This window comes from Lolium rigidum, chromosome 2 (genome assembly GCF_022539505.1).
Source record: "Lolium rigidum isolate FL_2022 chromosome 2, APGP_CSIRO_Lrig_0.1, whole genome shotgun sequence".
Taxonomy (NCBI): domain Eukaryota; kingdom Viridiplantae; phylum Streptophyta; class Magnoliopsida; order Poales; family Poaceae; genus Lolium; species Lolium rigidum.
In genome coordinates this window covers 218,001,593-218,017,325 of record NC_061509.1, presented here as the reverse complement: position 1 = coordinate 218,017,325, position 15,733 = coordinate 218,001,593, and the positions used below count along the sequence as shown (strand labels likewise).

The following is a 15,733-nucleotide window of genomic DNA, read 5'->3' as shown; positions in this document are numbered from 1 at the left end:
CCATGCTTAGGTTGCTTGGGCCATGTGCTGCTTGGGATATGCGAGTCTGGTTCCGTGCGATTGCGGCTCCATGTCGACGCGGCTAATGTGAGGTGATGCATCTCTTTCGTTGCCTTTGTCTCTAAGGCACGACCAATCTGTTTTTTTTTTCTTTCTCGAGCATCCAGACCAAGCTACACACGCAGACACACTATTTTTGCTTCCAGTGGTTGCGCATGTGGTCACTTTCGGTTGGCCATGCTATTATTGGAACTCCTTCAAAATTGCCGAGCAATGATAACGTGTACCATACGTTGCACAACTGAAGACATTTTTCCCTTCGCATAATCATGAGCCAATGCTATTACCTCTATTTCAAAATATAATTTAGATTTATAGAAATATTTATATTAGTATGTCAGAGTTTTCTAAATTCAAATATATATATGTATTAAAGAGTGTGTCTAAATATATCAAAATTTAGATATCTTTTTATGAATGGAGGCAGTGCCGATGAACTCTATTTAAAAAGGTACTTGTACTAAACAGTCAAGTCTCAACTGCCGTTCTTCTTATTTCTTCGGCATAAAATATTCATGTTTGGGTCATTTAATCGGCCGGTGGCAGCAAGCCAAGTGAGAGACGGGGCCAAGGAGCCACGCAACGCTAAAAGCCCAGACTATATATCGAATTATCGATCCATCCCCATTATCAATTAGTAGTTCGTTACGGCTGACCAGAAGCAAACCCGAGATCGCCAGCATCCCGCAGCGAACAGAACTCCGTCGTCGGCCGATGCGTGGCGACGCGGCAGCAGCAGACGCCGAGGCGGCGGCGTGGCACCCGCGCTCGCCGGAGCCCCACGACCTCTCCGACGACTCCGACTACGCCGCCGCCGCCTCCGTCTCCTCCTCCATCCACGCGGTACGCGCCCGCCCGCCCTCTCCCCTATTCCGATCAGTCGCGCGGCTCGAGTCGACCCTAGCGGCGATTCGGGCCCGCCTGCTTCCGCTTCCTGCTCGATCGCGCGCTTCAACCAATCCTAGCGCGATTCGGGTCCAGCGCCAGCGAATCGCTCGATTAGGGTCGCTGGCTTCGCTCAGGGGGGCGGATTTGGGGGCTCGCTTTCGCTGGCCCCCGTTTCGTTGTTGGTTTTAGCACCGGATGCTTGCCTCTCAACTCGGCCTTGTCTGTACTAGCCTGTTTATCCCCTTTTGGGCTGAACTGATTTCGTTTCCGTGGTTTTTTTGGTGCCCCAAGGCGATGCGCACCGACATGGCGGACCTCGGGTCGGAGGAGACGGCCAGGATGGACGTGGTGTACGAGAAGGAGCGCGTCACCATCCACCCCACGCAGTACGGCTCCGGCCGGATCAGCGGGAAGCTGCGCCTCTACCTGCAGCTCGGATCCCTCTTCCTGGTGAGCATATCCACATCCTTCAGTGAGCTACTAGTGGTTGGTCGGTTGGTTGTTTCGTACATACATGATACTAAGATAGGGCTAGAAATCGCTGTTGATGCTGATACAGCAGCCGAATTGCCATCACTGTTTAACTTCAACTGTTGTGAGGAGCCATGATCATGTGCGGCTTATACTGTATCTTTTGTTTCCATTTTTTTTTTGTTCAAGTTACTATTTCTGCTTGTTATCTCCAGTTTATACCATCCTTTGTATATTGGATCTTAGACTTGGATAAAATTATCGCTAGTTGCTACCTGAATACAGCTATGCTGGTGATGTGTGCTATTCCTAAGCTTGGTAACTATTCTTCTCCTTCTGCTGATCCTTCGTCTGATATGTGTGACAGAGCTGGGAGCCAAACGAAGGAGTCAACAGTTTCTCAACCAGTTCAATCACGGCAGAAATAGAAAAATGTAGGGAACTATAGTTTGTGTCTCTAGTCTGTGGCTAAATTTGTCAAATCATTATCGATGGTGCGTGACTCTTTACATACTTGGTTCTGTGCAGATCGAAACTTGTACACCATCCAGGCCTTGCCGCTAAGCGATGTGCGCTTCATCCGTAGGCACACCCCTACATTTGGATTGGAGTACATAATCATTGTCCTCTCATCAGGTGAAACAATCTTCTTGGCGTGTATTCCTCTTTATCTTACAGCTAGGTTTGAACCCTATTGTTTGCACCTAGCATTTCTGCCTCTTCCAGCTAAATACAATCATTAAATAAACACACTGCCAGAAGCAATTAAACGTGGGATCAGTCTTATTTATCTACCCTGTTAACTTCTGCAGGCTTGGCTTTTCCTCCTTTCTATTTCTACAATGGTGGAATTCGTGAATTGTTCGCAACACTGAAGCAACATGTCTTCATTATCAGGTTTCTTTTCTTGGACTCAATGGTCTTAAATAGTTGATCATGCTTGCACTTTTTTTTTTGCTTATCAATGCCTAAATTGCTCTTTCCAAGAAATAGAGCATAAAGTTATGTGGACCAAAGTTCTAAAACCAACTGACAAATACCTTTATGGACAAATCGTCATACATTAAGACTATCAATTGTATGCTTAACTACAGTTTCTTAATGCATGTCTTGCTTTCCTCCTGCTGTATGTGATAGCATCTTAAAGCCACATGAATATACACTCGGGAAGATAACTCTTGACCTTGCAATCTACTCAACTAGAGCTTAATGACCTTGCAATCTACTCAACTACAGCCTAAAATTGACCCATCCTATTGAAATGCAATTGAAAAGGAAGCATCAAAGACCCACCACAAGGCCTATGTCTCCATGATGATTAAAATTCCAGTTATAATGCTATGTGATGTCACAAGGCCTATGTCTCCATGATGATTAAAATTCCAGTTATAATGCTATGTGATGTCTCTTTGTAGTATTTATGAAAGAATCTATTGTTTTTCCTGCTTCTGATTTGAATGTCTTCTCTTATGTCGTAAGGTCGGATGACGATCCTAATGTATTTCTTGTCAACGACTTTGAAGATCCTCTTCAGGTTTGTTACCCCACTGTAGTTTCTTGAATTGAGCAAACCATTCTATTACTGATATTTGCATTCTTGTTGTTATGTTGGTAGTTTATTTTATCTTACTAAAAAGACCTGATACCCTCAATAGCATTTTATGTGGAGTAGTTTTTTGGCCTCTTTCTTTCCTGCAGCAACTGTTGACCTTGTGAATCTGTTTATGTTTGAACTTTGAACACAAGTTCTTTTGTATCAGACTTCTGTAATGTAACCTAGACTTTGTTGTTAAAAATTCTTGATCTGACCAAGGTGTTGCCCAAATAGAACTTGCAATGATTACTGATGCAGGATTTATACTGGTGCCTTGTTGAGAAGCCTCAATCCTTAATCCAACTCTTTTGATGTCTTTGTAGAAAAGCCTGTCATCTCTGGAGCTTCCAGGGGTTGCCTCTGTGGCAAATGCCATGTCACGACAGAATTCCCTCAGCTTCACTGGTTCAGTTAGTGAATCTAGACATGGAGATGGTGCTAAATATGGTGGGCCTTCAAGCATGTCTGAATATAGCTCAAGGCAAAAGCACAAATCAAACGATCCAGGCCGTGACATTTCGTTTCAAGTTTTGGAGAAGTTCTCACTGGTTACAAAATTTGCCCGTGAGACAACATCAAGCCTCTTTCGTGAAAATCACAGTAGTGGCTCTCCTGCTTATGGGCGGCAAAAACAACAACATGTTTTGGACAACAGAGCAAGTGATAAGTACAAAGATCAGCAATTAACGCCGGATAATGCTTCTTTGCCCACAGACTCAGTAGAGGTAACATATGCAGCATAATTGTTTTTTTCGTGTCCATTCAGGCACCGCAAATTGAAGCACTGAGATACATCTTTTTGAAGCAGTTGCTTACCAGCTGTAGACACACCTTTCGGTGATGTTTAAATAGAATTGGAATTTACTTCAAAACGTTAATTAGAATCAGGGCCATTTCTACCGAGTGGAAAACTGAAGCTGGGCATTATTTTTTCTGATATTTGCTCTCGTTTAGTAACATAATCTGTTGACTCATCATCAGTCATTAGACTATATTAACTGCAGCTTCTGTAAATTATTGAACCCAAATTTGCTTACAGTTAGTTGAAATTCAAATTGAAAACATGGTTTAAACAAACACTAGAAAAATGATGTACTCCGTACTTATTTTTATGATCTGATCTTTTACAACGTTCAAATTTTGAGCCACTTGCTTAACCTTGCATAGTTATGAACTATTGAACCGTGCATACTTTATTTTGTGTAACATGAGTTTCCTTACCCTTTTGATAGTCTGATGAGTTACTGCTAGTGTGGGGGAAAAAGAGAGGCAGCCCATTAAGTGTTGAAGAGGTAACAATTCTAGGATGTTTGATATATTTTGTTGAGCACTTATTTCACCAGCTATATATGTTCCCTTAAATTCCATGTTACACATATTCTGCTGACAAAGAAGCAGTAATTGTTGCTAGTTCCGTAACCTAGTTCGCCTAATACATCTTTCTTGTATGCTGTGTAACTAAACAATGGGATGAGTCCAGCATTAGATTTGTAGTGTGTTCATCATCATAAAGTATTATGGTCATCATGACAACCAAATACAGTTAAATTATTGAGTGTATCATACTAAGATGGACATATACATTCCCCAGATTCCCCTAGTCTCAGGCTCAGACTCTAGGAACCATCATGTTCAATTTTGGATTATGGCCTTGTCCCATAATCAAAACCTTACTCTTCCTGGCTGCCTATGAACCGTTGTATCAGATATTCAGATATCGAAACCTTCGATATGAACAACACCGTTCCTGACTGGCCATTACCCCTTTTCTCCAGTGCAAACTCCTAGATATCCTTGGTAATGTCAGAAACTAAGCTGCACTATGCTGGACACTTCACCATGAGTTAAAAGTATTGCTTTACCAAAAGCTAGTCTTTAGTTTCAGTCACTGAGAACTGTGTGAGTTAATTTTGAACTTCATTTTCTTAGTTTCAAGGATCTTCATCAGCAACCAACTAGTATTTCTCTGATGATCATGTTGTCAGTACCTTTATGCTTCCTTATATTGTTTGGTTTAAATATCTTTGGACAGTGGAGAGCTTTCTTAGATCCTGAAGGTAGAATTATGGATTCGAAGGCACTGAGGAAAAAGGTTTTCTATGGGGGAGTTGATCATGCTCTGAGAAAAGAGGTTTTATACTTAACTCCTGATTTGCGATAGTTAGTAAGGCAATCTTATGCATATATACTAATATTGAACATGTAGGTCTGGAAATTCTTGTTGGGGTATCATGAATATGATTCAACACAAGCTGAGAGGGAATACCTCGCTGCCATGAAACGAGAAGAATATGAAGCCATAAAATCCCAATGGAAGGTTAGTCAAGGTTCATAAGTTCATTATTCTGCAATTGATTGTGCCTGAGGCTGTTCTTTACCTGCATAAATCATGAATGTCGTCCGGGACATTCCCTTGCACTATGTTGCAGGTATTTTATGATTTTGATTCATTGCATGGTTTTGTTTGTACACTGAATAGACTTATTGATTCTTTAAACACGGATATGTTATGCTTTAGTTTTATTTTATGGTTTTGTTTGAAATATGGATAAACTTATTGATATTTTATTGCTTATGTGGCATTTGGGTGGGTTGGTGAGGGGAGGGTTTTATGCTTTTGTTTGAACTGTAAATAAACTTATTGATGCTGTATTGCTTATGTGGCATTTGGATGGGTTGATGGGAGGAGGTTCGTTTAATTTTTCGATCAACAACTAGGGATTTATGGACATATCAGACATGTGTCGCTTACATTGTATTGTAGAAGATGAATCCCCAGAACCATAAACTGTCGGCATATTTTGGCAGGTTCTTTGTGATATATATCTACCAAATATCAATTATAGTTACAGAGTAGATAGTTGACCGAGGAAGGCTGAACATAGTGTTTCGACTAATGGGGAAGACTGAACACGTAGTGTTCTCTTAGACTTCTGGTCTGCGAGGCACTTCTGGGAGTAGGAAAAGGGTTGGATATTAACCTTTGAAAAAAATTCCCGGCTTTGATTTTCTCCATTGGTTAGTTATGTTTTTAAAGCATACAGCCAGTTGCATAAATATGACCCTGTTGAAAGTATTGGTAGTTCACTCCAGCTGTTTTGATTTGATCATCTGTAAGACACTCAGATTAGGAGATACACCAATCTCCATTTTACATAAATAATCGTGATTGTTCTTATACCTTCGGCATTTGCAGAGTATCTCACCGACACAAGCTAAAAGGTTCACGAAGTTTAGGGAAAGAAAAGGCCTTATTGACAAAGACGTGGTAAGGATGAGTTTCCCCTTGTTCTTTCCACTGGCCGCTTCTTATTTATAGTTCTGTATTATTATTATTACTATTTTCATTTACATTTTGATGCTTTTTTTATGAAGGTGAGAACGGATAGATCTGTTCCCTACTATGAAGGAGATGACAATCGGAATGTTGTAGTTCTACGTGACATTCTGTTGACATATTCCTTCTATAATTTTGATCTTGGTTATTGTCAAGTAAGTGTTCCCTTACATATAGCCTTGCATTGCACACCATGTAATGAGACATCTGCCATTTAACTGAAGTGTCCACTAGGTGTTTTCGGCTACTTATCATTAGTTACCATCTCTTGGGCTTAATGCTTGAAAATACTTAATTCTCTTGCTTGTTTAAGACAGCAGTATTAGAGATCGATAGTGAATTTGCTAATGCCCTGGCATATATTCATTTGTTTATATACTTCCAGTTTTAGATCTAATAGTTTGAATACAAGTATTGATAGAGTTAGGCATGCCATCATACGTCTATATGTGTGGAAATTTCTTGGACATTTGTCAACTTCATGTTGGTACCTTGACTGTTTGGTAATTTATACTTGGTAGTGTATAACCCAGTAACTATTTATGCTATTAACTTGTAAATCTAAAGAATTTCATTAACTAATTATTTGAGATACAAAATTGAACTTTGAACCTTATGTAAACCTATCATTTTTATGGTGCCCATACAATTTTGTCTATTGTCTTGCTGGAACTATAACATCATCTATGATCTATCTTCCAGGGAATGAGCGATTTTTTGGCACCTATACTTCATGTCATGGAAGATGAGTCCGAATCATTTTGGTGCTTTGCTTCTTTGATGGAACGACTAGGAGGCAATTTTAATCGTGATCAGAATGGCATGCATGCTCAACTACTTGGATTATCGAAGGTACGTATGAACTATCTGTTCGCCATGCGATCTGCAGAGCAGTTAAGTATCTATTGGAGTAGTTTTGTTGGAGTAGTTCTGTTGGCGTATCAAGTGCGAATGAAAACAACTTTGCTTCAGGCATACTTGTTGTTTGTGTTCATTAATCTTATATGACTCCCTCAGTCCTTTATCAAATGGCAAGGCTTTAAAGATCTTCAACTTTGTAAGATGCTGCATTAGAATAATGTACCAATTTTCATAGCTATGCATCAATCCCTTGGTATTGTGTTGTTATTCATTATACAGTTGTCTTTGATGAATGCTCTTCAGCTTAGTGTTAACAGTAACTAGTTGTATCAGACTATCAGTTCCTTACTTTTAATCTAATATGAATACAACATACTAAGTTTGTTTTTTTCTACCTCATAGCTAGTGGAGCTTCTTGATCCTTCGCTGCATAACTATTTTAGGCAGAACGATTGTCTGAACTACTTCTTCTGTTTCCGCTGGGTTCTCATACAATTCAAAAGGTAACATTTTTGTTTTATTTTGAAATGTCAGTGTTTACATCTTGTACACTTGGATTTATTGGAGAGAGCTATTTGTTATACAAATTTTACATATCAATTTACCTTCCATCTTCGGTTCTCAGAGCTGCTTTTGAATTTAACTCATCGATTTTACCGAAATCAAGAGCTTCGTGCTTCGCATGAGCTAAATAAGCTGATCATCCCTGGTGAATCCTACCCTCATATGAACGCGGAACCAGCGGGGAAATCCAAAACATAGTCAACCCAGGAGGGAAGTCACTGGTTTGATAGTCAATCTAGCAGATGATAGGTCGAAGAGAGAGGGAGCTGGCTTTCAGGGTCCTGGTGTTAGCGTCTGAGAGGAGCTAGACATCCTGTCTAGAAGTGGTGATGCTGTTCTTTTCTTCGGATTGGTGACCGGAAGAGAAGTTGATATACAAGTCCCCCAAGACTGGCCATGCCTGACTTTTGCATATGGAGGACAACTGGAAAGTGGATTCTTGGCTGAGGTGATTGGGCAAATACCAGAAGTATTTAGAAGGACCGAATAATTCAAGAAGGGGCTGGTGGGTCCTTACTAATGAAGAAAGCATATGTTCTTTAGTAGCCAAATTAAAGGAATCTAAACTATTTCTCCATAAGATGAAGCCATATGTTTCTTCTCATTTAGATGCACATCTTGGCCCAGGAAAAGCTATAGTCCATTAAGGACCGGCCATTAAGAACCAATGGTTGACCCGTACCAGCTGTCTAGGCAACCCAGCTTCCTTCCGTTGCTACCCTGTTCCTTCGGCCAGTCCAACACCTATGCTCCATCTACCGCAGACAGTGATCCTCAAGGTTGCTCAGTCCCAACCTTGTCCAGCAAACCCTCATTGATTCTCCAGGCTCCAGTCCCCTCACCTGGAAACTTGGCACGGAGGCCAGAGAGCATGTACCACCCTGCACAGCCGTGTCACAACTTCGTGCTGGTTCTGCGAGCCCTTTGTGCAGCGCAAGGTTAGGCCGAAAAATTGGTGTGCTAGGCTGCTAGCTATATTGATTTTCCTTTCTAGGGAACTATATTAGAAAGGGTTTGACTTTTGACTCAATTTATACGCCAACTATTTAGGGACAGAGGGAGTAGTTACCATGCGTTTTGAATTTTAACGAGCACTTTGTACCTACCCTAGGTTTGTAGCTATATGCTATGCTTTTGGATTGAGATATGTTTCTGATTCGGACAACTTACCTGTGTTGTTTCCTTTATCTGCTTGCAACTACAACAGCAGCAGACAATTAGTCTTCCTCCTTTCTAGAGAAGGCAGACAATTAGGCAAGCAGCCACATCTAACCAGAGCCGAGCATAGGAAACTGAACCCTAATAGCAGATGCGATCTGGTAGAGCTTTATTGGTTTGTAGAGCAAGTAGACTATCACCTTCTTGGTACTCTACCGGCTCTCGTTCCCAGCAAAACATTGACCAATGGCCACCAATCATTTAAAAAGGAAAAAAGAGTAATCAGCTGTGCCATGGAAAAAAATGAACCCCATCAATCATGTATCGTGATGATAGTTACTTTTGAGTGTTTCAAAACCAAGTTTGTTCAAAGCCTAGGGTTTTGCTGGTGAGTTGACCCTACGTGAGTAGATGTGGTTTAGTTGACTTGGGGTCACGGTATGGTTGGTTCTTTTGTGTAACATTGCTTAGCACTTAGCAGAGTTCAAGGGAAGAGTTGCACATGAAGGGGAGCAAAATTATTTCTCCTTGAGCAAGGCAAGAGCAAAAGTAGTTCTGCTTGAGCAAGGATTGCCTTGCTCACAATCAAAGGTTGACCTAAAGAACAAGACATGCTGGTAAATTTTAATGTTTCACTAATAAGAAACATTCAAGCTGGATTCATATGCACCCGGGAGCCGAATTAAATTTCCGCAGTTTCCTGTTCTTTTTAAAATGTTTTGGTTGACAAGGATGAAATGCACAAGGAATACATTTTCAGTTAGCTCTATGGCAATACATTATTAAATAGAAAGTGCAGTTAGCTGTCATTTGCTCTCTCTTCTAAGTTCCAAGTCACCCTAATATCTTATGGGATTGCAGGGAGTTCAGTTTTGATCAGATCATGCTCTTGTGGGAAGTTTTGTGGACTCACTATTTGTCAGAACACTTCCACCTGTACTTGTGCGTGGGTATCTTGAAGAGGTACCGTCTGCGGATAATTGGAGAAGAGATGGACTTCGACACCCTTCTCAAGTTCATCAATGAGCTCAGTGGTCAGATCAATATTGACCGGGCTATTCAGGATGCCGAGGCGTTGTGTACTATTGCAGGTGATGAGGGGGCCGCTTGCATTCCACCTGGAACACCACCTTCTGTGCCTATCGAGACTGACGGTGGTCTGTATTTGCAAGAAGATGATGTATTGTGAGATACTAGCGTAACATCACCTTACAGAAGCTTTGGAAGTCTGTGAAATGTTATCGTTGTATATATGTACCTTTGACTCCTATGAACATATAGCTGGGATTAAACTGCCTTTGCTTGTTGCTTCACTGCCTATTTCTGTCACATAAATCTCCAGTGCTGATCTACTGGCAGACTCTGTAGGTTTATGGTTTCCCAAGATAAATAAGAATAGCATCAATCCAGGCTTACCACTTCATCTCCCCAAGTCAGCTCACACTGAGTATCAAAATTCTAGCTATAAAGGCGTGGACATTACCAGCATTGGGAAACAGGTTACTTAAAACCCGTCTCTTTTATTTAGCCCCTGTAATAAGTAAGGATCATAGACGTAACACTTCGATGCAGATTCGGTATGTACTTAGTTGTCAACGGCCGCCAGCAAATTGTCACACTGGAATCTATACATGAGCCGAGACTTGGCAATTTCATTCCAGCGCGTTCTCTGATGGTGTTCTATTTAGTCAGAAACTTCTGAGTAGAAATTTCTCGCTACTACTCAGCATTGTATATTTGCTTTGGAAAACAATTTGCATTTTGATCCAGAACTTCCTAGCGCTCTTTCCTAGTACCTTTGAGGCCATCCCTTTCTCCGTCCACCCTCGCCGTGCTGCCATAGAGGTGTCGACAACAGGCTGGCGAAGGGTCCTCGCTTCGATCTACACCTCGGAGCTGGGTTGGCGGGTGACTAGTGGATCGTGCGTATGAGACACTATCTCTAGAGTTAGACGAGGAGTTGGTGATGGCGTGGCCAGGGCACAAGGTCTGTGTGATCCTCCATCTTTGTTTCAGTTGGTGTTGCTTTGACATCTTGTTTGACGGATTCAGTTTATATGATATATAGTTGTAAGGCTTTTTGCTGACCTTTATTGAATAAACGAAAATAAATCAAGACCGTGCATCTTCTTAATGCAGAGGTCGAGTAATTCCCCGTTTCAAAGAAAGAAAGAATCTGAGGTCTTCTAAACATGCCAGTACCTCAGGGAGAACATTTTTCCTGCCCGACCTTCAAAAGTTTGAACTGGTCCAATACTTCGGGGCAACTTCTCTGGAATTGAACGTGTTTCTTTTTCTTGTAAGGATCAAATATTCCTTTCACTATATACCACCACCCATTCCATGGTAAAGAGAGAAAATAAGAAGAAATCATGTATGAGTTGAAGGCTTAGAACTCATATCCTTTTGCCCCTAGCACATATAATGTCGAGATGTACGCGTCAAGTTTTTGTTCAGAATTTTTTGACATTTGAAACTATGTTTAAAAGTCATTTCAAAAACCGGGAGCATATGCCTACTTTGTATGAAGACCTACCCATAGTGGTTGGGCATGAAATTTGTATTCAATCTCCAGGAGGGATAGCTGGGGCTTTATGACCAGGAGATTTGAGACCTTATGACTTTGTGATCCTCCTTGAACGTTGGCATAGGATTGCGCCAACAATGTGAACCTCGTGGATATAAATTTGTGTTCGTGGTCCTCTCACATCAACTACTTCACATTTATGAAATATACTTTTCACAAGAGTGCCTTTCTAGTATTCATGCCTAGAGTGTTGTAGGTAAGGAGTAGAAAACAATTTGCTAAACAAAATCAACTCTGGTTAAGTTTTTGCAATCACAGATTCACCTCCTCCAGTGAATAGTAGACAATATTTCAAGTGGTATCGGAGCAAGGTCACCTTGTTTTAGCTTTACCGCCTAAGGTGAGAAAAATTCGACCATCCAAGGTTAACATATAAGAGGTTCATATTTTAATGGTTATAATTATGCTATTTGCGATCATAACAAGAGAATGTGTTCCCTGGCTTATAATCGTCATGAGACCATTGCAGAGCTCAAGAGCATACACCTCAATGATCAAGCTTGTGACCTTCTATTCAATGCCTTATGGTCAAAGAGTTTATGTATGATCAATTTCATGTACTTTTCTACCGTTTGACATAGATGAATCACAAGAGAAATAAATTTATAACTCCATAAAAATTACTTAGAATTAAAATAAATGTGGCTATCACTATCATAGGTTCTCTATCGTAAGCTCAAGGCCGGTCCATATTATCATTGAAAAATAGGTAGTTCAGTTTTCTTAGATCACGCTCTTGTGGTATGTTTTATGGATTCACTAACTTCTCAAAACATGAATGCACACCGCTATCTTGAAAAGGAACCTCATGCGAATAATTGGGAAATCGATGGAGTCGACATCCTTATTTCATCCGTGATTCCAAAATATTAGGCCATTGAACATGTTATGGAAGCTGACACATTATGTACCATTGCATTTTGTAAGACCACTTGTATTCCAGCTGGAACCCAGCCTTCTATGCCCATGATCGACAGTGGCCAATACTTAAACCTAGGTGAGGTCTTATGAGACATCTTATAATCGGATTGTTCCGTCCGCATGGAAGGATGACAAACTACACAATGTGCAATTTTATATGTACGCAAATTCTATGAACCTATAGTGTACATGGAGTTTCTGCACCCGGGTGCACATGCACCCTTTATTTGAAATGCATATTAAACATATTTACAAATGTCAAAAAATACAAATAAAAATGCCTCACGTATACCTTGACATGTTACATGCTCATAAAGTTGTTTCAGCAAAAACCGATATGTTTTGTGTACTGTGCAAAAAAGATAATTTTTTGGTGCTAAAATAGTCTATTTCTCGAAGCATTGTTTGTCTTTTTACACATGATACAAAAATTGTCAGTTTTATGTGAAACTTGACGCGCACACATAGAACATGTCTCTCTACATGCTAAATTTTTTTCCTAATTTTTTTACATTTTGAAATATGTTTTATACATATAGGGTGCATATGCACCCGGGATCAGTTTTGGTTTTCCGCTATAGTTGACACTACATTGTTTTTGCTTAATAGAAATGGCTTCTCTATCAAATGCCTTGGTTTTCCGAAATTGATTTTTTTTACGTGTGGTCATGAGTATCTTACCTAATCATAGTTTGTGAGAATGATTTCTTCCTTTGTTAAGTGTACTTGGGTATGATACCAGCAATGTACCATTTTTTTCACACATTGTCAATCAAATTCAAATATATATACATGCCATAAATTCATAGACTATTTCTTTGTTCTCCATCATAATTAGTTTTTTTTTTTTTTGAGGGAACTCCATCATAATTAGTAGGACTAGAACATAACCAGTTCAAGTGTTCAACTAACACGTAAACTAGATATAATTAGTAAAAAAAAATATACAAGCATCATAACTTTGGAAGGCGTGAATCGGGTAGCGGCGCGTGCTAGCGTGGAGGCACCGTTTCCCAATTGCACATGAGGCCTGAGTAGTAAGACCAATGCAGAAGATAATGGAGGAGGAGGAAGCAGTGATGTATATATGATTTAGTTTGTTGCAATGTGCAGAGATAATTGAGAACATTTAATATTTTTTTACCTTTTATAACTCGCTTTAACGATCTTATAATGCCAATATTATGATTACACTTAGCAAACTTAACTCATATACTTCCTTATAACTGAATGGGATAATGTTCAATTAATAGATATATTTGTTACACTTAACAAAATTAACAACATTTTTTTACTTCTTTATAACTTATTCTATCAATATACTACTGTAAGTTGTACATTCTTATATTACACTTAGCAACATTAACCAAAAAAATATTACTGCTAAACATTCAGCTAACATATTCTTTACATTTGTTCCTATCTCATTGCAAATATACTCTCACTAGCTTAAGCTTGTAACCTCAAAGGAAATCACAATAATTGTTTCTATTGAAAACATTGCCCCTTCTTTAAACCAATTCTTGGTCTGAAAAAATTATAATTAAAAATGAAACCAGAGGGGCGCGCATTAAATCACAATAATTAACCCTTTTATTATATATTGAAGATATGATAAACTCAGCGAAAATATCAGCTCCCACGATGGGTCAGAATCTTCTGGCCTGGAGCAGTAGACAACATCTCTACCAGTCTACCACTAAGCTAGCACTGAAGTTGTGGAAAATATAGAATGACTTATTTGCATTTCTTAGCATATTGTTTATGCCACTAGATCTGATGATTTATGGCGTATATATGTATGTGTGTCTAGTTGTTCCTTTCAGAACATGTACTTAAATATCTTGGCAAATATCTCTAAATGATATGGTCTAATATCTTGATCGGGGTTTCCGGAGTAGCTAAATTGTCTATCTTTGGTATAACAAATAACAAATTCTAGGTTTATGAGATACAATGGATTGCCCATGAATTCTTGGAATTAATTGATGTTTGGCATCCGTATGACTAAATTTGCGCGTCTAGTTTTTTCTTGCTTTGATCTATAGTCAACATAGTGACTTCCACCCCCTCCACCCATTATCTTGGCTTAATGGATCCCAACTCAACTCGTTTGAACATACGTAGACACACTACTCTTCTATGTTGGTTGATTCTATTGCGACAAACTGAAATACCTTCCATGCGACGAGAGACCTAAATGACAGGCACTCTTATTGCCCTGGCCTAGCTATAATTCTCTTACGAAAATGGCTCTCTTCTTCCACTACTTGTCCCCGCGAAGTTAGGAGTAGAGTAGCTGCGACGTGATGTCTACACTTCTCAATTCTCGTACACGATAACTAGAATTCCCTGCAACTAGAGTGGTTGGCCACCACAGTATGCTATCATTTTCCAGTAGTGAAGTACCGCGACATTTTATCAACCTAGAACCGACGACATATAGACAGCTTTAAGTGCGATAAAGCGCGGAATATCTTGGCCATTGGATGGCGTATGGGCATGGCCGGTTTGGGCTTTTGATTACCAGCTTGAAGACCCTATGGCTATGGCCTAACCAACAACCTCAGCTTACTCATTGGAGTTCCCTTGGACCATGCAAAATTGCATAGCCAAATGCCATGGGCATACGGCATACCCAGCTTGACATAGCCAACTGCCTCTTGTAGCATGGCTCACCTGGTCCGTTCCTTTGCCGGCATGTGGATGACAAAGAAAATTGGTAAAGAAGGGAAAGCATAGGTAGCTGCAATGCTGCATGCTTAATGGGTGTTAAAAACCCTGGTGGCTAATGAAGTAATGATGAGGAATTAGTGGGTTTATTCCTTTGGGAATATGAAAACTTTTTTTGATGCCACTTTCAGCTGCGCTTAGCTTTAGGAGAAAATTATTGGATAGCGCCCGTTCGTGTTCTTCATGTAGTGTAAAAGATATTCAGATCGTAGAACCCGACTAATCTGAAGTGCAAAGACGGACGTGCAATCCCAAACACATCATATTCATGGTTTAGTTAGTAGCTCAAATATATATGTACTCATAAAGGAACTTCCCGGCCGGCTTACAAATATATTCTGCATTCCTTCGATCATGGTGCATGAATGCGAATCTTCTGATTAAAGGTCCCATGGATACATGATCTTCGTAATTTTATTGCCAACTATCTCTCACGGAACTACCTTCGCCAAAGCTGCGGTCACATGAATATGATATATAGCAAATTAGAATGCGTCCTACAAACTGATTTTCCTCGTTATACCAATTCAAAACTCACTATTTTGAACCAACACCTGCT

At 40.0% G+C, this 15,733-nt stretch overlaps 1 protein-coding gene across 1 annotated transcript; it reads left to right on the top strand.

The window, feature by feature from the left end:
* The first annotated feature begins 759 nt into the window (after nt 1-759).
* On the top strand, nt 760-10,356 carry LOC124692972 (TBC1 domain family member 15). The gene is made up of 15 exons (XM_047226414.1): nt 760-903; nt 1,240-1,398; nt 1,787-1,853; nt 1,948-2,055; nt 2,232-2,316; nt 2,899-2,953; nt 3,337-3,738; nt 4,246-4,305; nt 5,046-5,144; nt 5,220-5,330; nt 6,210-6,281; nt 6,389-6,505; nt 7,053-7,202; nt 7,614-7,714; nt 9,795-10,356. Exons 1-15 carry the CDS (start codon nt 775-777, stop codon nt 10,120-10,122), a joined length of 2,043 nt encoding a protein of 680 aa, XP_047082370.1. The 5' UTR covers nt 760-774; the 3' UTR covers nt 10,123-10,356.
* Nucleotides 10,357-15,733: the final 5,377 nt, after the last annotated feature.